This window comes from Stegodyphus dumicola, chromosome 9 (assembly GCF_044657685.1).
Source record: "Stegodyphus dumicola isolate Sdum_Otavi_A_Nest chromosome 9, ASM4465768v1".
Classification (NCBI taxonomy): domain Eukaryota; kingdom Metazoa; phylum Arthropoda; class Arachnida; order Araneae; family Eresidae; genus Stegodyphus; species Stegodyphus dumicola.
In genome coordinates, this window is record NC_140776.1 from 128,477,737 (window position 1) to 128,505,095 (window position 27,359).

At 30.9% G+C, this 27,359-nt stretch overlaps 2 protein-coding genes across 7 annotated transcripts in view; one reads left to right on the forward strand and one right to left on the reverse strand.

Annotated features, from left to right (window-relative positions):
* LOC118190307 (uncharacterized) overlaps nucleotides 1-8,396 on the reverse strand; it is a 49,348-nt gene extending 40,952 nt beyond the window's left edge. For both annotated transcript variants that reach the window (XM_035360998.2, XM_035360997.2), the window contains exons 1-3: nucleotides 8,164-8,396; nucleotides 8,000-8,051; nucleotides 7,830-7,914 (exon numbers count right to left, since the gene is read on the reverse strand). In XM_035360998.2, the coding sequence (XP_035216889.2) occupies nucleotides 7,830-7,914; nucleotides 8,000-8,051; nucleotides 8,164-8,284 (258 nt within the window). In that variant the 5' untranslated portion in view covers nucleotides 8,285-8,396. The remainder of the gene's footprint in view (nucleotides 1-7,829; nucleotides 7,915-7,999; nucleotides 8,052-8,163) is intronic.
* A 392-nt stretch (nucleotides 8,397-8,788) lies between these two features.
* The window catches only part of Use1 (Vesicle transport protein Use1), a 48,704-nt gene continuing 30,133 nt past the window's right edge, over nucleotides 8,789-27,359 (forward strand). For 2 of the 5 annotated variants that reach the window (XM_085824088.1, XM_085824089.1), the window contains exons 1-3: nucleotides 8,826-8,990; nucleotides 14,727-14,842; nucleotides 17,283-17,335. In XM_085824088.1, the coding sequence (XP_085680214.1) occupies nucleotides 8,975-8,990; nucleotides 14,727-14,842; nucleotides 17,283-17,335 (185 nt within the window). In that variant the 5' untranslated portion in view covers nucleotides 8,826-8,974. Of the gene's footprint in view, nucleotides 8,991-9,041; nucleotides 9,205-14,726; nucleotides 14,843-17,282; nucleotides 17,336-24,591; nucleotides 24,630-27,359 lie in introns of those variants that run through there. The other 3 variants (XM_035361000.2, XM_085824090.1, XM_035361001.2) reach the window with 3 other exon arrangements.

Here is a 27,359-nt window from a genome sequence, read left to right on the forward strand (position 1 = left end):
CCATGGATATGAAAATTTGGGACTTAACCTAATGATGAAATATTTTCTATACACTTTCTTCAGGAATGAGGAATTAGTCACTCTGAAAGAAAGGTGCATGAAACACCATAAAATGAAGCTCAAAATCAAAGTGTGAAGATATGATGTGTCGAAGAAAAAAAGAATTACATTCACAAAACTAGTTTGAAGGACTGGAAATCAGTTTCTTAATGACAATTCATTTAATTTATGTTTAGTGCTTAGAATTAACTTCCATTGAATTTTGTCAGCATCAACTTAATATGAATCATTGTACTGTTGTTAACTGAGAAGTTATATAAAGGAAGTCTGCAGTGATGCATATGTCAAATTTTTTCTCAGATCTTCAGCTTTTGGCAAGATCTGAATCCAATCATGATAACAGAACAGTACCCAAATATTTGTCACTAGATGCTACTTTTTCCTAATAAATTTTGTCTTTGCCAAATCTGTGCATGGTGTAACTTACTAATTTATTAATGTTACTTATTTTTGATTAAGCTGTATAGTGGATGGAAAGTAGACACAAATGTTTGTTATTGCATTTATTGGCCATAAGAAGAACAAGTTCGTACAACAGATAATAGTTCAGCGCTCGCAGGGGCCCTCTTGCAGAGAACAAAATAAAAATTTACATAAGGCGCGAACATGCCGCCCACCTTGAAATACTATTTCAACATTCAGTGGTTAAAAATTCAGCAAATTCAAAAAACACAATCCAATATTACAATCATGATATAATACTTAATTTATAATACATATGAATTAAAAAACTCAAATTGGTAATGGACACAATTTTGTAATATTTCCTTTGACCATCATGGTAATATCTAACAACAATAAGATGAGTTAAAATGTGCTTCTTTGGCAGCTAAATGGGATGCCTAAAGCCATATGCAAGGTTTGCATGTTGCAGGCGACCGCCCAACCTGAGAATACCTGAATTATCTAAAAATGGATTTAAAGATAAAATTTTGCTTGTACAAGATAATGATTGATTTCTGCTTAAAGTGTTAATTTCATTTTTAAATTCAACATATTGCATTAATTTAATTAACACATGCATAACTTTAGTTAATTAACTAGTTTTTAAAAATCCATTTACCTGATCTTCTGAATTTCTACAGTTATTTATAAACCTCAGACATAATGCCATAACACGTTTAAATTTGGTGAGAGAAGAATATTTATAAAATAAATCATGAGCGTCTGTCACATGACTGGCAGCAGTTGTTGACTGTAAAGCACATCTTTGCTCAGGCACAGAATCATTCAGTAGTGGTGCAGATAATGCTGGCTAAAAAGGAAATAAATCGTACAATAAATCTGGACCAAGTAGCCACAATGAAGCAACCAGTGCTGATGATGACACACCACGAGTTGCAAGATCAGCAGGATTAGTATTTCCACTCACATGATGCCACTGGATAGGAGAAGATAAAGTCTGGATTTTTGCTACTCTGTTGGCAACAAAGGTCTTCCATTGGCTTGCATGAGATCCTATCCGGGCTAATACAGTAGTGGAATCAGTATGAAAATAAGCTTGTGATATAAGAGTATTCAAAGATTTAGAGGTGAAGTCCATCAATTTAGACAACATGAATGCTCCACAAAGTTCCAATTGGGGAAATCATATGGTTTTTAGTGGTGCAACTCTTGTCTTGGCTATCACCAATTGAACATCGATATCCAGTATCTAACACAAAACGATAATACATTGCAGCGGCATATGCCTTCTCTGAGGCATCACAAAACCCATGCAGTTGAAACTGGTTATCTGATTCAACCAACAAGAATCATGAAATTTTTATACTTTTAATAAATAACATATCTTCTGTAAGTTGTTTCCATTCACATGCAATGTCTGGAGGAACCCTTTCATCCCACTGCAACTGATGTTTCCACAATCTTTGCATGATCAATTTATACCGAACCGTGATCGGTGCCAACCATCCAAGGGTCAAAGGTCTTTGCGATTATTGAAAGTAGTGTTTGTTTGGTTAAAACCTAAGGCTATGATGAATTGACTTTAAATAAAAACATATCTGAAGCTGGATCCCACAGGATACCTAACGTATTTACAGTATCATCACTGTCTATGTTTAAAGAAACATTTGATAAGCACACATCTGGATTAATTGAATTCAAGACTTCTTTGCAATTAGAAGCCCATTTTCTTAAAACAAATCCTGCACATGATAACATCTGATTCAATTGCATTTGTAATTCTATAGCTTCAGTAACTGAACTGACTCCGGACATCAAATCATCAATGTAGAAGTCCCTAAGGCATGTCTTGGAAGCCAAAGCAAAATTAGCTACTTCTTCTATTGCTAACTACTGTAAACATTTTACCACAAGGTACAGTGCTGATGCAATACCATAAGCAATTCTAGTTAATCAAAAATCCTGAATTGGTTTATAAGGTAAATTGTGCCAGACTATTCTTTGAAAGTCTGCATCTTGCAGTATAATTTGTCTGTACATTTTCTCTATGTCTGCAGTTATAGCTATTCTGTGAATTCTGAAACGAATAATTAATGTTGTCAGATCAGTCTGTAACTGTGGACCAACCATCAATTTCTCATTAAGAGCAATACCGCTAGAATATTTTGCAGAACCATCAAATACCATTTGAAATTTATCACCATTTATATCCGGAACTGAATGGTGCGGAAGGTAAAAACTAGAATTAGCTGGAACATCAATTTCATTTTCTGGAATCAATTCCATATGACCAAGTTGTTGATGGTCCTCCATAAATTTGTGATACCAACTGGAAAGAGTTATTCCTAATAAATTGACGTTCGGTGTTTTGTAAACGATGTACAGCGACATCCCTAGATAACCCAAGTTGACTGCCAGATCTACGAAATGGAAACTTAACAACAAATCTACCTGCTGAGTCACAAGAAAAATTCCGCTTGAAATTATTTTCACACTCAATTTCTTCCTCTGTGTAAGGCTTTATCTCTGAAGTTTCTTCTAATTTCCAAAAATTTTCAAGCTGGAACTGAACATTGGTACAACTAACATGATTAGATATAATTGTTTGTGATACACATTTAGTCTTGCCGATAATGACCCAACCGAATATTGATTCCAAGGCTGTTAACGAATGACCCAGAACAGTTAAACGTCCATGAAGCATTATCTCGCCAAATACATCTGCGCCTAAAAGAATATCTATTTGGCCAGGCTGGAAGCAATTTGTATCTGCCAATTACAAGTGTTTAAAAGCTGTCAAAACAGACCTATCAACTTGATATTGAGGAAGGTTACACATGATCTTCGGTATAATTAATGCATTAACTAAAATGCTTGCGTTTTTATAAAATGGAGATGTTACTTGTAATTGAATTGAACCTGAAACCTTTCCAATTTTTTGCGAGCTCAGGCCATTGCCACTTATGTTTGCACTAGTACGCTTTAGCTGCAATAAATTTACACAGTGCTCCCGAATAAATGAGCCCTGGCTACCTGAATCAATTAGCATCCTGCATTTTTGTAAATCGGCATTAATACCTTTAACATAATCAACCGCAGTAGGCAATAAAACTGCCAGCGTGACAGGCACCATGGCATTATTGCTACTAACAGCAGAAGTTCCGTGGGTGTACATATGCCTGCACGACATTTAAAAATGGGATGCATTTTACTATCTTTCAAACAATTAGCACATAATTTATTCCTTTTAATAATATCCAATTTTTCTTTGATAGGGAGTTCTAAAAAGCTATCGCATTTAAATAACTGAGAATGAGAATTACTCTTACAATGAACGCACACATTAGCCACAAGTTGGAACAAAAAAGCGTATCTACCACCTGAACTGCGAGTTTTAGTTTCAGAAGGCAAACCCACCTTCTCCCTCTGGCACTTCACGAATTTGTGCAAGTTTTTGACTTGTTATTTTGGATTGCGTAGCAGCGATTCAAAGCCAAAATAACACGACAAAGAATTGCACAAACTAGGCTTCGTGCACTCAATCGAGTTTGTCCACGTACACATTGATATATTTTCGGCTGATCTTTGGAATATGGTAACTGGTAGTTTGGCGACATTTTGGAGGCGATAAAGGTTACTACCTAGGACTTTGGTAATAATGTGAGAAGCACTCAGTTCCGATTACGCATTATTTTATGTGAGGGAAATGAGAGATCATGAGATATGTCATGTGACATTAATGGACGAATTACAGTTGTTTAATCGGAAAAGGGGGGAAATCTGGAAGTTTCGTATTTAGCTATATTCTGTGTTGTGTGAAACATGACATTAATGGACGAATTACAGTTCTTTAATCAGAAAAGGGGGTTAATTTGGAAAAGCTTCATTGTGTGTTAGGTGAAATAATGTTGATTAATTTTCGGATTGCATGGCGCTATGTAAAGTGAATTCTAAATTTTTAATGCGTTTATCTGATAATAATAATAAGTTGAGATTGTGTGAAAGGAAGGATATTAGAAGTTTAAATGGCTGTGCAAGAAATATGGTGAAAATGGACATTTTGTGAAAAGGAGTGTAAGGAAGGGTACGTGGTTTGCTGAAAGTAGTTTGAGTATACGTGAAATTTTATTAATTTCTTATTACTTGGTGAATAGACTTCCAGTTGACCGCTGGATTTAGGATTTAGGGTACAACTCTAATATACGCCCTAATTTCACCAAATGTGGCGATATGTGTTCTGCGCTGGTTTTTGGCGCGATTGCGTGTTCTATGGCACCCCTGTTGATGTTGAAAAATCTTTCGCTGGAGCTCGTTGGTTCGCCTCTGTGTCTGAGAAGATGGGAGGGAAAGATAAAATGGTAGTTGTTGAATTGAAGTTCGGCAAAAGGAAATATGATTGTGGCTATCCTGTTGAGGGGTAGTGGGTATTTGGAAGTGTGGAAAGAGGGTCTGGGAGATTATTTTTGATGGCAGTGCATGATAGAAGTAGGGATTTGTGATTTTATTTATTTGTGAACCATAGTATAAATTTTCTAGATAGCGTGTCTGGCTGTCATGTAAATACGATAGTGATTACGTGGCGGCATGTTAAAGGCGGTACGAAATTTATATTTCTACTATTCGAAAACACATTAATTCATGGTAAGTGCATTTTATTTTATCCTTGTTCTTATTTTGTAGAATGTTATGTTCATTGGTTCTTTGGTATGAATTTCTGTCGTTATTGTTGTTTTTTTAAATTGTTTGAAATTTATTTTAGTTTATTTTGTTGTTTAGTGTCTAGACTGTACAATTCGTAGATGTTTTTTAAAGTTGAAACAGAACGCTGTGTACATGGTATTATTTGAAATTTATTGTTATGTTATTAAAGCGAGGAGTGCGTAAATCGTAGATTCCTTCCTTGCCTAAATTGTGCAATTTGTAGAATTTTTTTAAAGTTTAAACAGGATGCTGTGTACATGGTATTCTTTGAAATTTACTGTTGTTATGTTAATTTATTAAAGCGAGGTGTGCGTAGATTTATTTTTTGTAGATTCGTTCGTTGCCTACATTGTGCAATTCGTAGATGTTTTTTTAAGTTAAAACATGTCGCTGTGTACATGGATTCTTGTCAAATATTTTTGGTTAGAAACTTTACGTTTTTGCTATCTAAATTTTTTGTTTTTGTATCGGATTTTTAGCTAAACTGTGTGTTTAAAACGTAGTTTTTGCATGTGCGAAAACCACGTTTTTGGAGACATTTTAGGCTAAAAGTTCAAAATGTAGACAAAAAATTTAGATAGTAATATGGCAGCGTGAAGATTCTCGCCAAAAATATTTGGCGAGAAATTTGGCGACTTGAGGGCGCATATCAGAGTAGTTCTGGATTTAGAAATTAGCAGTAGTACTGCAGCAATGTAATGAAGATTCTGAAGAAGATTAGGCAAGTTAGTATTTTTAATCATTTGAGGATATTATTTTTATGCATTGTTTTAAATCTAAGGAGTAAATAAATTAAAATGGTATTATTTGAAAATTGTTATTAGCAATGATTTAGTTTAAAGTAATTAGGATTGTAATCTAATTTTTATTAATTTAACGTATGTGCTTATTTATATTTTAAGTAGTGTTTTTTAATTTAATTATATTTTAATTTAATGATCGTGATTTTGTGAGTTATATGTTTGTAGTATTTTGGAATATGCTTGAGTAGTATACGTTGAGTATTTTCATGCATTTTTGTGAAATTTTTCTAATTTATGAGAAAAAAGCAGTGTACATGGATATAGTGAAGAGTGTGCGCAATGCCATTTTTGTGCAATTCTGGGATGTTTTTTTAAATAAAAATAAGTCGACGTGTACATGGTTTAGTGATATTTTAATTAAATGATAGTTATTTTGTGAATTTTATGTTTGTAGGAATTTGGTATACATTTTAGTTGAAGTAAACGTGCATGGAAATAATTTAAATATTTGACACTAAGTATTTGTAATGTTTGCGGTATGAATTCGTTGGTGACGTTTATAATATAATAGATAATTTAGAGGTAAAAGTTTTTAGATATTTTATTTATTTTATACGTGGAAATGTTCATATTTGGAAACGGAATATACTTTTTCGCGATAAGGTAATTTCATATATGTTCTTTTTACTGGGTTTAAAGATTCAGAAAATTGTCATGCATTTTCATGAATTTTTTCTAATTTATGAGAAAAAAGCAGTGTACATGGATATAGTGAAGAGTGTGCGCAATGCCATTTTTGTGTAATTCTGGGATTTTTTTTAAGTAAAAATAAGTCGACGTGTACATGGTTTATGTGTATGTGTTATTGTGAAAAACGCGCAAGGAGTTTCCGATTGTTCACTTTTCCCAATTTTGCAGTGAATATTTGTCATGATTAAGCAGTTTTGTTAGATAAAATTTCTAGTATAAGTGTAATTTGGCTAGTAGATTGTTGGAAAAAGTGTTCAGTAAATAAAAAGAAAAGAAACATGTCTTTACTTCGCGGGAGAAAAAAAAAAAAAAAAATAGAGGGTTGCTGTAGCAGAGTTGGTCGCCAAAAAATCGCCAAGTTACCATAATCCAAAGATCAACCATATTTTCACTTAAAAAGTCAAAGGAGCACCCAGTTTTACAGTAGAGGCAAACGAAAAATATCTAATCTCAATAAACTACATTTTAAACCAAACAATACAATAAAATAACAAAAAAGGATTATGCATTTAAGCAAATATCCACTTACCTCTGTGGCACACAAAATTCCTTAACAGCATTCAAAAACTTCCTAAAATTATCTGAACTAGAATCTGTATATTGACATCGGCACATAAATTCACAAAAATAAGAGTTGATCCTACGTATTCCGGACTGTCCCGAAAATGGCTACTAAGTAAAACATTATTTACACACCAGTCAATTAATGCACTTTTCCCTTTTGTTCCAAATCGTACAGAAACTTCAAATTAATCTTACTACATTCAGCCATTCTACCGTCTAAACAATGAAACAAGCAATTGTTTGGCGAGAAATTTGTCGCAAAGTGAGGGCGAACATAAGAGTAGTTCCATTGTTTCTTTTGGAATTGATTATAAATTAAAACTGATAAACATTTTATACGAAGAAAAATATAGAATCAAGGATATCACATGGAAAAATTCATATTGAAAACAGTCTGAAAAATTATATTAAAAACAGTCAGAAAAATTGAACACGCGACATGTTAAAAATCCACAAATAAAGTTTGCTAATTCTGGCAAGCTGGCCGTTTTAACAAGTACCAGAGATGCTTATGAAAAAGTTGATGCACATTTTTTGAAAACATGGCTATGAAAATTAATCCACTTTTATGACATGTTTATAAAATATGATTTTATGAAAACTTACTATAAAATTTGATAAATGGAAATACAAAGGATCACTTTTCAGCAAGCACTCTGTAACATCAGATACATAAATTTTGCTAAAACTCCTAAAAGAACACAAAAAGCGCAATATAAAAATTTTGAAAATTTAAAAGCTTGAGATGAAAAACAAAGTGTGAGAAATCGACAGACCTGGCTTTCAAATGCTCATAAAATTCCTTATCTTCCAAACCACTCATGTGATCTATACATAAAGGAAAAAAAATTCTCAATAATAAAATTATAGTACTACAAATAAAAAAGATATAACTATTGCACCTGTTTTTAAAACTTTTAAAATTCATGAAGCTTTTGACCTGTATGACAGTGAGACAAGAAATATACGGTTGAGGCATAGTTATCACATTCCTCATCTTTCAAAAATCTATCAATAGATATTAGAGGATATTCTTTTATTACACCGTCGAATGTGCTCATTTTCTCCTTAAATAGGTAAATAAATTAACAGGCAACAGGTACGAAATGAATACTGCAATAAAACAGGTAATGCATTCACTACCATTAACAGTGACTCAAAAACAGCGCTGTTAATAAAAAAAAAAAAAAAAAAAAAAAAAACAAGGCCGAGTAGTATTTACAGTTGTAATAAACGGTAAATTTCTCCACAATTTTATTTACTAATCATTTATCTTACTTTACTTTAATTAATATATTAATTAGTTAAGATTTAAAATAAAAAAATAAATATGGCATTGTTGGTTTGAAATTAATTCGAAAATAATTAAAGTTTTATATGTTAAATAGTTAATATATTAAATAAATTTACTTTAATTAATATAAAAAATCAAGTAAATAAAATTTTAAAATTTAAATTTATGTCTGAAATAATTTATGTATTAATAATTTTATAAGATAAATAATTTTGAAGGAAGTTGAGACATCAAAAAAACATTTCAGACGAAACTTCGAAAATCTGGCAATGGATAAAGACGTCCTGTTGTTAGTGTCAACAAACTCGTGTATTATGTTGTTAACCTTCAATTTTTCTCTCATTAAAATTTAATATTACATTTATAAAATGCTAAACCCAGTTTCTAGATCAGAGAAAAATTTTGTTCGTTTATTAGCGAGGTGCGAAAATTATGTACCTCAGCGCGAGCCTAACGAATGGAGATTGGAACAGGTGCTTTTTTCGCTCAATGTTCTGCTAATTTTGCAGAACTATTCTTTTCCTTTCAATTCTACATTATTGTTAAAAAATCTATGCTTGAGTTCGAATGAGAATTTATTACGAAATTGGAATTAGATTGTTTCCATTGATTCAAAGTGAATAAATGGTAACGCAATAAATAAAATGAAAAAGGTAGCAAATTAATAATGAAGTTTGTTAACCAGAGGTAAAGTAAAAAAGAAAAAATATATATATATATACAAGTAACACTCAACTACTTAATGAAATTTCATTTAATGCTCTTTTTCGTAATATAAAATTATATGATAACTTACATAATATAAATCTGTTAAGTGGTAAAAGTTTACAATTGGATGGCCCTTGTTTATTAGCGATTCTTTCTTGACGCCAAGATCGGCGCCAGGAAGTCACAATTTCAAGATGGCCACTACACAAAACCAAAATAAGAAGTCGAAGAATTGCATAAGATCTGTGTCCTTGTACACATCAATCTGTTTTTACTTAAAAAAACATCCTAGAATTGCACAAACTAGGCATTGCGCACTGCCTTAAATATGTCCATGTACACATCAATCTATTTTCATTTAAATAAAATCGGGAAGCTAAAACAAATTTAAAACTATTGTGATAACCAGAAGTGAGCTTTCATCGCCAAAATTTTTTTAAAAATGTCGCCAATCGAAGGGGCACCCAATTCTACACTAAAGCCTCTGTTAAATATGTTTTCGTCATATAAGGTTATATGACTGAACTTATGCTTATTAGCATAAGAATAAACATAGATGTAAAGAGGTATATAATTTTGTACATATGTTGAAAGAGAAACGTAAAAATAGTATTAGGGCTTTTTAGTTTGGCCAAACAATGATGTAACTAAGAATTACATCTAATTACATTCTTGAGAGATTTCCATTAATTCAGCTTCTCGAGCATGATTAGAATTACGTCTCTTTGTAATGATTTCAGCCTTCTTATGTACTTTATTTGCTTCAAAGTTACCGTCATCGTATAATTGATGAGTGATAATGATGAGTTTATTTCGTGTCTTAACATGATAAAAACTCGTCAGGGAATATTAAGAAGGGAACCAATACTTAAATAAAATTCATTTTAGACAGGGGGACACTATAAAATGTGTCCCTCTTTTAAAAATAAAACTTTTAAATTCTTAAAAACAGACACATTTTATAATGTGTTTTTAAATTTAATAATCATATATGTTTTTCAAGTTATAAAGGTTTTGTTTGATTTTATATTACAAAAAATGGGGTTTTCATCCGCAGAGAACCCGTTGGCACCATTGCATTTTTATTCGCCAAGCTCGTGGTTCATCGACGATGAGCCGAGCCTTAAACGTGATTTTTAGTGCATGTAAATTCAAGTTAGCAGACAAAACAATATATTAAGCATATGGTAGTAAAAATTCACAGATAATAAGCATGTAGATGTAAAACTAACCGGTTGACGTGATATATGAAAATAAATTTGTATTAAATTTAAGTTAGCCCAGAAAAGAATGTATTAAGTATAAGCATTTATAACAGAAATAAAAATTCATTTAAAAAATATAAATTAGTATTAATATACTGAAATTAACCGGTTAAACGTGATATACGAAAAAAAAATTGTCTTAAATTCCAGTTAACACAGAAAACAATATATTCCTTACACCAGCAGTGGTTTGCTAATTTTGATGACTATGGTGACGCATCAAACTATTCTGTCATCTTAGATAACCAATAATATTTTTTATTTCAATTTAATCATCTATTTATGTCACACCTGCCATCCTCTGAAAGGTTATTGTTAGAAAAGCATTAATATATCATCTTATTAAAATTTTATGCCGTAAAAATTGATTTATTCTCATAATTTTAGATGACAATAACAAATAATAAAAATAAAAGCATTACTTAATTATTTAAAATTCACATGCACGTTTTTGCGGCCTATGAAAACAAATTATTTTATAGGTTGGAAAGCTCATGGTTCTTTCTGCTCATGGTTCTTAGATCTGTTAATAATTAAGAACACAACGTGAACAGCCGTGTTACAAATTAGCATTCACCCCTCCCGCCGTATTTTCTTCCTTTCATACCGAACCGAGAACCGGCATCTATCTACGAAAACGTTTCTATCTATTCGTTGTTAAAAAATTCAGAAAAAATAATAATAAATAAAAGAAGTATAATATAAATCTGCAAATGCGAACAACGACAGTGATAATTCAACAAAATTTGAATGCAAGAGGAATAGTTGCAAACTTCGAACAAGCGAATAGGATAAATCCCCTGGGTTACCAGGTTTGAACTATTATCGCTAGAGTTGGCGATGTTTACATTTACCGTGTTCTCTGCGGAAGTGCTTCAAAAAATGTATAGTTTACAAAGCATTTATATATATTTCAACAAATACTAGAAAAGGGCTTCTGGTACTTGTAATATTAACCAGTACTCTAATAGATTGGCAAGCCAGAGCCCTTGATTTTAATTTCATTTTTAAATTTTCACACCATTATTTTATCAAAATCTTCTGAAATTTAGTCACAATTTCACTCAATCAAATCTGATAATGTAGTTCACATATGCAACATAGAAACTATGTCAAATATCAGTGACTAAGGATATATGGATTAGGTTTTTCATGCCATCTGTTTTATTTATTTCATGTTTATGATTGCATAAGAAGAATTATGTGAAATAAATGTTGTATCACAAACAGTGACACTGAGATGTTACTTCACACTTAACTGATAAGTTCAGCACTAATTAGCACTGTAATTGTTAAAGAAAGTATCCTAGCTTTTAAAAAGCTTCGTTGCATATAATGTGAACTTATTTACTTTAACAGTTTAAGAATAAGAAGGGTTTGTGTGTTTATTCAATTCAATATGCAAAGCATGTAAGGGCTAGCTGAAAAAGGCATGCTTTTGTAAATATTTTCTAGGGTAAATAAGCTCGTATTTACATCACTTAAGGAAAACCGCAAAAATGTCACAAAATTCACAACACACATGTGGAAAAAAAAAAATAGCCTGCATAGCCAGCTCATTTATCAGGATCTGAGCTGAGATTGAACTACCAGTATTCAGCCGTCTTAACAAATCGTAGGACAAATCTAAAGAAAATGCTTGTAATATCATGTAATCAAAAGTTAACTATGTATTGTATGGCAGGATTGCTTTCTCAAGTACCAAGGTAGGGAATACTTAATCTATGCTTTTTTTTTTTTTAAGTATTTGGTCATGGTATTATTCATTATATGTACTTTTCGTAATTCATATAAAATACTAATATTTCTATTACAAGTGTCTTTTCTTCATTTTAGTGTTTTGCTTGTAGATATTCTCAAAATGGTATCTGATAATTAGTATAATAGGTATAAATACAATAGATGTACATAATAGATCAGATGTGGTCAAATTTTATGTCAGTGAGAGCCACAACTGCATATTTACATCATTTAAAATAGATGAAATAGGTTTCAGACAGCAAGAAATGTCCTATTCCACACAATCATTCAGTGATAGTCTTAGTTCAATAAGAGCCATGCGTCTGTAATAAATTAATGAATGTATGACTTTTAATACATCCATTTCACATAAACAGTTTTTCAGTGTTATTTTTTTCAATTTACTTTTAAACAGCTTAAAGCATTTTATGTTGAAACAACTGTCTGTCTTTTTCATAATATATTTGACAACACAAATAATCTTTAAGAGTACTGAAGTTCTCTTCAGTAGCATTGATATAACTAGAAAATTGTATACTTTATTATTTTTGAAGAGTCATTTGCACTTAAATTCATTACACAAGTAGTGGTTTGCTAATTTTGATGACTTTGGGAAAGCATAAAACTATTTTGTCATTTTAGAGAATCAATAATATTTTTTATTTCAATTTAATCATCTGATTGTGTGTCACACCTGAAATCTTCTCGAATGTTATTGTTGGAAAAGCATTAACAATATATTATCTGGTTAAAGTTTTAAGCCATAAATATTGTTTTTCTCATTATTTTAGATGGCAATAACCAATAAATAAAAACATTACTTAATTATTTAAAATGCATATTTTGGCGACCCATGAAGTCAAAATATTTTAGGGGTTGGAAACCTCATGGTTCTTTGTGCTTTACGTTAACAGCCGTGTTACCAATTATCATTAACCCCCTTCCAACCATATTTTTTCCCGCGAACCAGCATCTGTCACTAAAAACTTCCTTAATTATATGAAAATATTTCAGTCTATTTATTGTTAAAAGTTCATAAAAATAATGTGAAAATATGAAAAAATAATAATAAATAAGTGAAGAATAACTTAAATTGGCAAATGCAACCAACGACGGTGATAATTCAACAAAATGAATGTAAGAGGAATGGTTGCAATCTTCGAACATGCAAATAGGTTGAACCCGCCGGGTTTACCGGATTCTTTCCAGAAGTGCTTCCGAGATTTTATTTGAACATAGTGTATCAAGCTTTATTTAATATATGAGTAAAATGGGCTTCTAACTATTGGGCAAATGGTTGATTGTAAAATTTCGGTACTATTCCGTTTGAGCGGCGCCAGTTAAAAATACGCAGCTTTTTTTTTTTGCAACCAATTGTTGCCGATTATAAAATTATGAAATAATAATAGAGTTCAAATGACTAAAAAAAAATTAGTTTTGTAAAAAGTAAATTTTTAAAAAATTTCTTAAAGGAAATAAATTTTTCTTTTTAATCTTTTAAGCTAGAATACTCTACATAAATAAAAAATAACAAAACAAAACGAAATTCAATCTGAACAAATGGCATAAAATTACAAATATCAAAGATCATGATTATATACCAGTTATATGCCCTATTCAAAGTAATAAGAAAAATTTTTTTTTATTCTTTGTGATTTGTAAAATTTTAATGTTTCCCTTAATATAAAAAGCAGAATGTTTTTTACTTTTTGAAGTAAAACAACGGTTTTTGGCACATGGATGTTACTGTTCATGTATACACATATATGTGTACATACGTATGTCTTTATATGCACATACACATATATCTGCACATACATACATGCATTTCTGAATTCGGTTCCCGATAACAGAAGAGTGCCCAATTTTTTTGCGTAGAAGAACCACTGGTAGCTGTTGTAAAAATCTGTTTTCTAGAATCAAAGGAGTAAAATCTAATTTTTTTTTGGGGGGGGGATACTAGCAATCTAACATCTAAAAAGAATTTACTAATTAAAGTTTCAAAAATTACATAGATATAAAAAGTTACAAAAATATTTCATTTTCTTCTTAACTTTTAACTACTGTGAGCAATCTGAGAGACTGCTGAAGGTTTTTTAACCATCGTTTCCACCCTAAAAACAGAGAATGGACCCTGTCCTGCTTCCTACCTTCCAAAACTAGTCCCACAAGGTCACATATCCAGTTTTACACTACTAGCTGTATTATGGTTTCAGTTACCAGGATTTTTACTTTTTAATTTGTGTGGAAGATCACTCACAGCAGATGCATACCAGTTTTAGTGGACAATAGACTTTATTTATTGGATGCTTGTTTTTCGTAAAAGTGATAAATATGGCTTCAAATTTTACAAGAGAAAATCTCCCATATATCTCACTCAAAAAGAAATTAAATGTCCTGTCAATAATTTTTCTGATGTAGAATACTGTGATTCTGAAGAATCATTAGAACAATCCTTGGAGAGAATGAAATTAATTATTAATTTATCAAATCTAGAAGAAAAATTAGACAAAAGAAAAACATGTAATCTGTGCCCGCCTTGTAAGAAGAGAAAATCAGCATACAAACGCTTGGAATGCAAGGAGCCAGTATGTCTTCAGTGCTCTCAAAAAGTGTGTTTCAATTGTGTATCTAATCTATTAATAATTTATAATTAAATTCATTGTTGTAGAATTATAGTTTAATTGACAGTAATACTTAATAAAATGACATATTTTCATGCATGTTTAATAAAATCTTTGTTCTGTAAAAGCTTTGTTCCTTAAAACAAAGAAAATAGTATTTTTTTATGTAAATTAAACAAAAGTAAAGGATTTATGTTTAAAATATATTGATTTAAATGAATCAGAATTCCATAAATATGCATATAACATTCGTTTAAAATGCATAAAAGTATATATTTTTACGCATTTCTTAAAAGAAATTTGTGGGACCTCTCATAGTAATTATGCTGAAAATATTGTCACAGCAGTTAAAGGTTAAGTAAAAATATCTGCTGTTACATATTTGTAAAATTATTGAATAAAATTAAAATTCAATGCTGTAAGGGTTTCAGTTTTAGAAGTTTGTTTCTATATTTTTTGGGGAGGGGATGTAAATTAGTATAAACAGTAAAATTTCAAACTTTTGAAGAATATATATTTACTGTATGAATAAAATTAGGTACTTTCACATTATTTGTACCCACTTATAAATCAGCAACTCATTGGCATTAATTTTTTGCAAAGCTAATATGTGAAAGGCAACAGCCATTTAAAAAATAGGGGCTTATTAAGTATTCGATAAAACAGAAATGAATAAGTAAAATTAAAAAAGCAAGAAATGGTCACTATAAAATATTTACATTTTTCAAGAAATTCTTGTGTAATTTTTTAATGCACTTTCCCTTCCCCCTCTATGAGCCCAGCAACTGCACAGGAGATCTTTCACTTAAAATTAGTAAGAGAATGGTACAAATCTGACATTGTAAAAGCTTTTATTCTCTCCATATACACAGCAATCTGTTTTTACTTAAATCAGAAGTATTGCAGAAATTTAGCATCTCGCAAAAATTCAGTCCATAAAATTAGATTGTTTAAGAAGTACAACTTCATGGGATGTAAATTTTTGCATTTTGTTGGGCAAAATGCCATATTTCTGAAGAAATACATTGCTTTCTTCTTTGTCAACTGGCAAACTCCACAGTCCCATTACGAGTTTTACAAGAGAGAAAAAAAAGGTACTTGGTGTAAAAACAAATGCTCACCAGAAAAATGACCATCAGATTTTATGCCAAGCTGTGCAATTTAGAATCAATTACAGATAAGCATGATTTAACAGCACACTTATGTGCTTTCATTTGATGTAATGCTGATTGATTTCAATAACCCACTTTTTGTTTTTTTATGAAGAAGAATATAAATTAATTGTTATTGCTATGTTTTTTCCCTTGCATTTAGAAAGCAATGATTAAAATTTGAGACCTGCCTACTACAGTATAGCAAGCAGCGAATTATTTTCAAAGTTATGTGATTTACCATTAAAAAAATGTATATCAATGGACATGATATAATCAGCTGAATATGTCCAACAAAAGGGTAATAGATTGGGGTAAATACCTGCAGGAAGTTTTTTCTAAAGAGCTTCCAGTAAATCAGTGGCGCTATTAAAATAGTAAGAATTAGGGAAAGCCTTTTTTTTTTTTTGCCAAATGCAAACATGGAGCAGTTTTGAATATTGGTTATTTAGTAAATAAAGGGGCATTGGCTCCTTCAAAATTCTGCAGGAATAATTGACACAACTTTGACTGGATATATGCCAACCTTCATGGCCGAGGGGATAATATGTAAGCATTTGATAGTGTTAGAAATTTTGTGGTAGTATTAGCAGAGTTAGAAATTTTGTAGTATTATTAGTAGGGCTAGAAATTTTGTAATTGATATATTATAAGGTGTCAGAAACATGTTTAAGTGCTGTATTCGTACCATTACACACAATTACAAAAAATGTTGCCTTTAATATAAGCATAAAATACCATACTTAAAATTACCTTTATTTAGAATTTAAGAAGTGCATTTTTCAGCTAATTGCTGACTGATGTAGTTAATCATTATTACTTTAATAGATTTGAGCAACATATTTAATCTAAAATTAAAAGCATTTTAGAACTCCTGTTTAGCAGTTTTATTGACCAGCAGTATGGCAAAATTAGAAAGTCTAATTATCTTATGTGAATTTAAGCTTTATATTTGATGTAGTCTAATGTAAATGAATAGTAGTCATATTATTTTACATGGATCAATAATATCAAATATAGTCATAATATTTACATGGATTGCATCTAATATAATTAATGATAATAGCTGGTCTAAATGAAATATGAAGTCAAATATTTTTTGTTCACCTGAGAGTTTAAATCCTCATTTCATGAGCATCTTTTAATTTCATTGTATAGAACTGGATTTTAAATGATAGTTTATTTTATTGATTCTAATAATTTGCTTTAATGAAATTTCTTAGTATGCAGCATTTAATTAGTTTCGCTATTGATTTAAAATGTATTGTTTATTTTAGTATGTCAAGAATCTCGAGGAAAGGTTAGCTGAGTTAAAAAAGATGAATACATGGTAAGACATTAAAATGCATGACTAAATATTTATAATGTTAGTAATTCATGTGTATTTGTAAAGTGAAATCATACAGGAAATTATGCACACGAAAAAGGTGTCTTTAAGGTAATATTACTTGTTAGCTTAAAATACTTCTTGGTTTTGTTTGATTTATGCTTATTGTTATTCTGTTAATTGTTGACCTATTTTAGTTAAAGTTTCTGTTCTCATTTTGGAGCATAATATACAATTTATATTTTAGTGCTAAATATTTGCTAAACAGCTAAATTTAGCCACATAATAATAATAATAATTGTAATTAACTTTTAATATACAGTACAAAGTCTGAAATCTGGATGTCCAATGTCCAGAATGATCTAAAATTTGGACCGTGAACCCACCAACAACCTTTTTCTTTTTTTTTTTTTTTTTGTATGCTTTATGCATGCGCATTTGATTCCTTCCCCTATAATAAAATATGTTGTGAGTTCGATTCTTAATTTCACTTTGGCTGTAAATGAAATACCTCGTTATTGAAGAAACCATCATATTAGCATAAATTTGTGTGATCAAATAATTTGTCTCCATTGCTGCATATCTACTTGGCATACGTCTCAAACGGAAACATTCTACATAGAAACGTCATTGATTTTACACTTACTAATATTTTATATCCCTGATGCCAAACTGGCAAATGATTATATTTTGGTTTCATCACTGAATGTTTATCAACACATGACAACTTGAGTAATGACTCATGCCTAAACTCATGCCATAAAGATGCCTAAAAATTTTTTTATATTAGTAATTGAATAACAGAGAGTATAGTAACCATTTATGTTGACATTGCGCTTTACAATGATTAAATTTAAGTTAAAGGCGCTTAAGAAATGTTGACAAAGAAAACTTTTAACAAAAATTTCTTTGCATATGCTAAAAATAGATTTTGTTAATGATACTTATAGGCCAAAAGATTATATTTAGTGCTATTTGAATTAAGAATGACTGATTTATTATTCACGTAAACCTAGAACCGGAACCAGACCTTGTATGGCCGCAGTGGGCGGGAGAATTTAGGGAAGACAAAATTTTTGGAATTCAAGCACTCGGACCAAAAATTAGCAGCTGCAAAAATTTAGGACTTAAGGAAGCACTTGATAGCAGAATTTAGTACTTGCAAAGACTGCATCAGGTGGTAACATACCTAGTGATAAGCCTTAAGTGTATGTGGGAAGTTAGTTATTCAGAACTCAGATAAGCCACAAGAAATAGATGTAAGTATAGTAAATAACTAATATAATTCAGCCTTAATTGTCTCAGTGCGTAACAGAAGCAAGGAAAAAAAATAGTGAAACAACTTGTCTTGCATTGCCACTCTCACGATACATAACCTCTAAGCCATGGCGGATTCTATTAAGCTAGTCTGAAAATATGCTTTACTGATTCCAAAGGAATTTCAGTTAATATAGCAGATTGCGCTGTTCCTTAACTTTCTGATTTCATCCAGCTCATTATATTTTGCAGACTGTTACTATTACAGCAATTTTATGAAAATTAAAGTTTAAACATTTGATTTTATCAAAAAGAGTTTTTAGTTCTGGAGCTGCAACAGGATCTACAAAGCGGAAGCACATTTCGATGTACATTAAACAAAAAGTGAAATTCCTGCAAAAAATGGATAAAGATGTACCCGTCTCAAAATTATGCGAGGAGTATGGCATTGGAAAGTTAACTGTATATTATGTAAAAAAACAGAAAAAAGAACTTTTTGAATTTTTGTGGGTTCTGACATGCCTTTCGCAGTGAATAACAGAAAAACTATTCGTTATGCTAAAAGTGATGACAATCATGACAAAGTGATGATTAAATGAATGAGACAATGTTGCAGCAAGGGCATGCCATTGAGGGGTTCAATACTAATGGCTCAAGCCAAAATATTTCATAAAATGAATTTAAAAACTGAGTGCACATATTTGACAAGTTAGTTAACCAAATTTAAAAATCCCCGTAGTATAAGGCAATTAAAAATTTCAGGTGAGAAAGCTTCAGCTGATACTGAAGCTGCTGAACTATTTGCAGATGAATTCATTGAATTCACTAATAGAGAAAAGTTATCTTCAGGACAAATTTACAACGCTGATGAAATTGGTCTTTTCTGGCAATATGTACCACTCTACAGAAAAGGTTCCAACTGGTGTCAAAGATTGCAAAACTATACTAACAATTTTAGCATGCACAAATGCTGCAGGAATGCACAAGTGCAAAATTAAGAATTTTTCGTAATTTCATAATTTTACAATTTTTCGTAATCGGAAAAAATACACAACCTAAAGCATTTAAAGGAATAAAGGTTTTCTTCGCTATACATCATGCAAATTAAAGTGCATGGATGACACAAGCATTAATGAATGATTGGTTTGAAAATCATTTCATATCCGAAGCCTGGCAACATTTGAATTCGGTTGGTTTACGTGATGATGCAAAAATTTCCTGATTGTGGACAACTGCATGGAAGTGGACACTTCACTTAAAGTTTTAATGAAAGATAATGTATCCATATTATTCTTTCTTCCAAACTGTATGTCCATCATTCAGCCTATGGCTATCAGAATAATGTGCATGCTGAAAATGCAAATATAAAGTAGCATTTTTAATGTCCATGTTAAATATTTCTTGAATAATGGCAAGACTATTCAAGAATTAAAAAAATATTTTAGCATAAAATTTACTATGTGGAGCATTACAAGATCGTAGGAGGATGTGTCTTCAGATACTTTAAAAAATGCTTGGTATAATTTATGGCCAGCTGCCATATTTCATGGTGAGTGTGATGAAGATGATAGCCACATATTTGAAAGCTTTTGGATATCGCAAACCACAGGTGACATTTTCCAATTAATGGATTTTGTAAAGAAATGTGAAGAAAGAGTAATAAATGAAAATGATATAACAGAAGTTTTTCATTGTGATGACAATGCTCCAGTCATCAATCAATTAATGAACTGCAAATTCTGTAGTACGGTTCTAGATCCAGAAAATACCACTATTAATATTGAAGAATGTGACAGAGAGATTATTGAATGTGAAAAAATTTTGATTGACAAGGTAATCGGAATTCTCAACAAAGCAACTACAAGTCCTGAACAGTGGAACTTTGTAACTGAACAAGAAATTATATCTGTCTATAGAATTAAACAGAAAGTATTAGCACAAAAAACAAAGCAACTTCATTGAAAGAAATGTTTGATAAAGTAAACAAATAAATATTAAGCTTTTTTTTTTTGGTAAATTACTCCTTAGATCATAAACACTTCAATTATTTCATAAATCACGATTTCATATTTGTAATTTTATAATTTCTACATGCCATCTTACTAGATTTGAACTGATGATCGAATATCCAGAAAAATCCCAAATCCGGGATCGCCGAAGTCCCAACGAGTCCTGATCTCGGATTTTGTACCGTATCATATTTAAAATTATTATTAACATCTTTGGAGAAAAGTTGCTATTAACATCTTTTGGAAGATGTGACAATGCTAATCACTCTATTCATGTGATTCATTAATAAGTTTTTATTCTATTTTGTACAACGATACTTTTTTTTTGCTTCCATGTCAGATCAGATGCAGTGAATCAAATTTTTTGGTCCTTGAATTTCATTATAGCAGGGTTCGACTGTATGCAGTGTTGGAAAATTCTATTATTAATTTCTTGATACTTTCTGAACTCTATCAAAAGTTGCAAGCTTCTTGGTGAATGGAAAGCATTCATGAACTCGTTAGTGACTTAGAGAGAGAATAATGATAAATGTCGCATTTGTTGGTGATTTTGGAGATGTCTTTAATGTTAATAATAAGATTCTATCGCAGAATTATTGAAAAGGGCTCTGTAGTTATGTGAGTATGGGCAAGAGATATGTTTATTGGGTGGGATAGCGACAGCTCCTTGCCCTTTGATTTGCTTTGATGCACATAATTAAAAGATTGTGCTATTTTAGCATTGTAAATTTAGTTCTAATAAAATGTATTAGGTGGCACTCAAACGATAATTCTGTCCAAAATATATAATATTTGTCACTGCAAATATCTTTTATTAGTGTTATAGTGCAAATGCTAATAAAACTGATCAGTTGGATCTGTTATGAATTATGTAGGTGTATAATGTTATTAGTTGCATTAATTAGAGTTATGATTGAAAAATAAAGCTATGATATGAAGTATGTATACTGAAATGTCAAAAGAATTGGGGGTACTTACGTATTATCGCAACCAGGTTGGCGCTATTTGTAACTTTGAGTAAAAAAGTATGAATAGAAAGAAAATGTACATTTATTAATTACAGATAATTTTTAATACAGTTTTTTATATTATTTTGTTTTAAAATATAAAATAGCAATTAAACCCTTCTGGTTTCGAATTTGAATAAGTTGAACCCTACTTACGGCAACCCTACGTGTTATACGTAGTTTTGTAAAAAGAGCATGTGGAGATTCACTAAATTTTCCTGCATTTTCATGCAAATTTTTGTAATTTATGAGAAAATAGCAGTGTACATGGATAAAGTCAAGAGTGTGCGCAATGCCATTTTTGTGCAATTCTTTTATGTTTTTTTAAGTAAAAATAAGTCGACGTGTACATGGTTATGGCGAATACGGTTTTCAATCAGTGCTAAAAGCAATAGCCAAAAGATTTCCGCTGAAAAAATAATTCTGCAACTTATTCAAATTCGAAACCGGAAGGGTTTAATAAGTTGCAGAATTATTTTTTCGGCAGAAATCTTTTAACTATTGCTTTTAGCACTGATTGAAAACCATATTCGCCATAACCATGTACACGTCGACTTATTTTTACTTAAAAAAACATAAAAGAATTGCACAAAAATGGCATTGCGCACACTCTTGACTTTATCCATGTACACTGCTATTTTTTCATAAATTACAAAAATTTGCACTAAAATGCAGGAAAATTTTGTGAATCTCCACATGCTCTTTTTACAAAACTACGTATAACACGTAGGGTTGCTGTCGCCAAGTAGGGTCGCCAAATTTGGCAATTTATGCGAATTTTGGCCTGGTTGCGTTAATACGTAAGTACCGAATTGGGGTAATAGTTTAACATTGGCTTAAGATTTTATTGGTTTTATATTTTAAATAATCTTGTGAATTTTATGCATTCTTTCATCATGATATTAATACCCATAAGTCCATTATTTTCTTGCTTTTATGATTGTTGTTTTACATTTTCTCATCACGTAATAAAATTTTACCTAATGTATTAGAGCAAAAACCTTGACATAGTTTACCAGTATTTTATTGAAGAAAAAAGAATGGTGACTTGTGATTGCAAAAAATTATTTATTATATACAAGCATGTTATTATATGCTATTATTAACTCATAAGTTACCTCAAAAATTAATCAGTAAACTTACTTACAAGTGGGCTTTTGTTTATTTGATTCTGGAAGGAATTTTGTAGCAGTTATTTTTAAAAAGAGATTGAAAGCAATTCTTCCTTTTACCAATTTGTAGGGGGGATACCGTATTCCTGCAGAACTTATACTGCATTTCTTTCATTTTCTTTTACTTTTCAAGTAAATCCACAAGAGTTAATTTTAAGATGGAGGTTAAGACACAATATATCATGATTTTTCTATAAAAACCTTTAATACAACAAAAAGAATGCATACGAAAATGGCAACATTGCTAGCCAAAACTGAAGAACTATTATATCCATGATAGCCTGAAGAATTGTTATGCATGTGTTTGACAGAGTTTGGTTACTTCTGTTAAGGTGGTTGCACTAATATGTATATAAACCAAGTCAAAAAAAAAAAAAAAAAAAAAAAAAAAAGAGGAAGGAGACAGTTTGATGCCTCTCTACTGGACCAGTTGATGAAATTCAACCTGCATTTTTCATGTCTTTAAAGTGCGACTTAATATATGTATTAGACTTATATATAGTATTATTCTAACAGATGTTTTGACACAAAATCAAACTTTTTCTGAAATGACGTCAATTTTTTTTCTTTTTTTACTTCCTTGTACGAAGTAAAACAGAAGTATTGTAATCATGAAAAGTTTTAGGCAGCATATTTAAACGAAAATATCAATTTTGACCGCTATCGAATGCAATTTAATGATGTTTTTGCGTGATATCTGTACGTAAGGACAGAATAAAATACTCTTTTTCCTTCAAAAAAATTATAAAACTGCTTTAAAATTACTTCTGAAGAGAATTTTTCGTGGCGTCTGTACGTACCTCGCATAACTCAAAAACGAGTAGCCTCAGAACGTTGAAATTTTGTATATAGGACTGCTATAACATGTAGATGTGCACCTCGTAGTTTGGTTGCAATCAGCCGCACCAAACGTATATTAATATATTTATATATATATCCACTCTCTTACCCGGATCAGTGATCTCAGTTTCTTTACTCTTATATGTTTGTAAATTATACATTTTTTGCTTTAAAAATGATTGAATTATGTTGTTTTTATCTTCCGGTTAAGGATTTTATGCCTTTAGTAAATCTGTGTGCAATATTTTTAGAATTATCAGCAATTTTAAAGTTGTTTAATTGCCGCTAAGCCTGTTTTTAATGGCGGCCATTAATGTTTACATTTGAAACAGGAGACAAGTGGATTTGTTGCCAATCTAGAGAAACTTAGCTTCGCAACAACAAAGATAAAGCATTCATTTATTATTGCCAATTAAATCATGCTTAATTCTTTCTGGAATTTTTTCGAGGAAATAAATGTTTGAGATTTACTTCTTAATTTTTAATATAGATATTTTGAGTTTTTATGTATTTTTGCCTTCTCGCGAAGTGAGAACTGAATTAATTAAATGAGAAATACTCAATCGTCTGTGAAAAACTGTTTCTTTTTTGTTTTGATTGCTTAATTTCTTTTATACATAGTTATAGCTTTATTATAGTATTTGAATAGAACATGTGACAACGATTAGATAATTCTTTAAATGATATACATTTTGTGCATTCTGAGTTATAATATGAATGAAATATAATACTGTTAAGTAAACCTAGCGCCAGAGTGTCGCTATGGTAAACAAAGTGAATTTTAAAGAATGCATTTATTCTATTGTGGTTTATGCGCTGTCGGCGAAGTTGGTTTAATTCAATCTAATAAGTTTAAATAAAATGCAAGAAAAAATGCGTATAATTTAATATTCCGTACAAGGAAGTCATGTGGTGTACACATCAGATTTTTTAATATTTCAATCCTACACCCCAAATCATGCCAAAGTGCTAAAGTATTATAAAATCCCATGGTTACTTTTGGAAAAATTAGGTACCAAAATATTAGCTCCCCAATGTTAATTGAATTTGGTGCATCTTTTTTTTTTTTTTTTTAATTAAACTTATTTGTTTGATGCTTTCTTTCAGAATTCAAAATTTAGATTCAATCCAAATAAAATTTTCATATTTTTTATGATTTATTATTAAAATTAGTATTTTAAAATAATTTTTATAAATTTTTCAGAAACAATTTTGAATTATAAACAATAAAAGTTTTGCCCGCATCTTAAGAAAGATGTATTTCTATGGGCATACCTGCAAAAAATTAAAGTTTTTTTATTGAAAATTTCCGAAGACATACATGAATTTATTTATTGGTGCATATTGAAATTTGCCATATTTTTTATAAGCGACAATAATGCCAAATGTGGTTTATGAACTTTATTGTAATCTTAAATGAATTACAACAATTATTTTGAACCTTAAATTTTCAAATAATCTTTTACTGAGGTAATTTTAATGAGGAATTTCAATACTTCTTGTTTATAGTGGGCCCCAAGATTGAATTGTCATCACGCCTTATGATAGTATATTAGCAGTGGCTGTGTACTTTGCCACATAAGTATATTAGCACCATGTTCCACTTTTGTTTTCACCGCATTTTTTTATATTATTATTTCTTATGAGTTTTTCCAGTTTGAATTGTTTATTTAAAATATGTTCATTGCTTTTTTTTTTTTTTTTTTTGAATATGATATTAACAGTCTTTAATTTACCAAGTAATAAGTTTGATGCTATTTCAGAGTATTTTCAGTACTTCAACAGTTTTTCTAAATTGTGTTTTTAAAATTTCCCTGATTCGAGAGAATTTTCCACAAACTGTGTAAACACAAATTTCCAAAGAGATACTTGGATGAGTTGCATGAGTCTGAAATTGCATGACCCTAATGATTATATCTTGTGATATAATCATTAGACTGGTGTAACTTCATCTCTAAAATTTTTAAATCATTACTGTCATCTATTTTTCTCTCTTCAGCTTGTCCCATAAATATTGATTTTATTTTCTTCCAAAGTATGTTTGCATTGTCTTCTGTATTGAAGTGCCTGTTGATCGGATGAAAGTTTTATGTACACTACCACGTCAGCGTTCTTTTCATTCCACGGCCTTTCATCCTTCTCATTTAAGTTTTCTGATTTCAGTTCTGAAATCACTGAATCAAGTTTTTTTTTATAATAAAGCAGCATTAATTTTTAGCGACCAAACAAAATAATTATTCTTAGTTATTTCAGGAATATTCAACTTTTCCATTTTTGACTTTCATTAAGAACAGTTTCAATTTTCGCATAGAATGACTTACATATGTGTTTACATCCAATGCTTCTTGGCAAAAGCATAGTCTGCTCCCATTTTGTTGTTCAGAAGCTCATACACAACACATTTTATTTAGACGTAAAACAGATAAATAGAACATGCAGCAATCTACATAATACATCACACAGCAACATAGCAGCCTCTACACCGAGCATGCTCGCATGTAGGATGTGTCGGCAGAAACAGCCAATGTGCTTCCTGTAATCAGTATGTGTATGCGTAGGAAAAAGTTTGCTCGCCTTTACCCAACAATCAGACTAGGACTCAGTTAGTGTCTGGTTTTCTTAGTGTAGAAACTGCAAAAATTAGGTTGGTTGCTTATTTAAATGTGGCAAAGCACATAGGAGACTGTGCCTAAGGGAAGGAATGCTTTCATGGAGGACTTTACTAAGATAAAGTTGCTTTGCATTCACGTTGCACATGGGGAAAGCACGGAAAGCATGCAGCCAGCTCATTTGCCTGGATTGGTTTACGGGACAAACTACCAGCAGTCTTTAATCACTCAGCCACTAATGGCACTGCTTAAATCAAGAGCCAGGTTACTTTGTAAAAACCAGATTTATTAAATATCTATCACTTTCACAAAGAAGTATGTCTGCTAGAGTAACTACTCAATTTTTTCCCATGATTTATAGTGAAAGGATAAGAAAGCTTTAATTGATTGGTGTGTGAATAAAGATTTATGAATGTCAAGTTTGTATGAAAGATGTGTGTCTGGTCTAGTATAAGGATCAGTTGGATGGCTATGAGTGCATGAGAAAGGTGCTTAAAACTGGCGCTTATACCAAGACCATTGAAGGCATGTGGAGCAACATTAAGTATCAGTTTTGGTAATGAAATGTTTGGCAGTTGTTGAATGATTTTGTATACCTACTCTGTGGAGTTTGTTTGGTGTCATCAGTGCTAAAGTCAGGAGAGTGAGGATCAGTTCTACATGATTTTTCATTATGCAAGTGCAGCAGTCATCTGACTCTGACAATGAGATGTAGCCAAGAATACATAAGGTGAATACTTTTGTTGTTTTCATAACGTATGTTTTCAGCATTGTTTTGGCTGACAGTTCTTCTTGAAATGTTGCTTCTTGATGCCATTCTTGGCATCATAAAATTCTTCAAAAATATCAAGGAGCAGCAAGTGTTAAACTTTTACCAAAGAAGTGTATCGAGTTATTGTAATCAAACTTAAACTGGCATGTGTCAAGCTATTGTAAACCGGTAATGAGACTGAGAAAGCCAGTCATAGAGTTGGATGGTCAATGAGGATTTTTTTTTTTTATATAAATTGTAATTTGTGTGTTGTAAAGTAACTACAGTGTCTTCTGAAATGAATATACAATAAATATATTACAAGTGGTGATGATGGATGTGGCTAAGTAAAATAACAAAAAGAATAGTCTTTGCAAAGTTC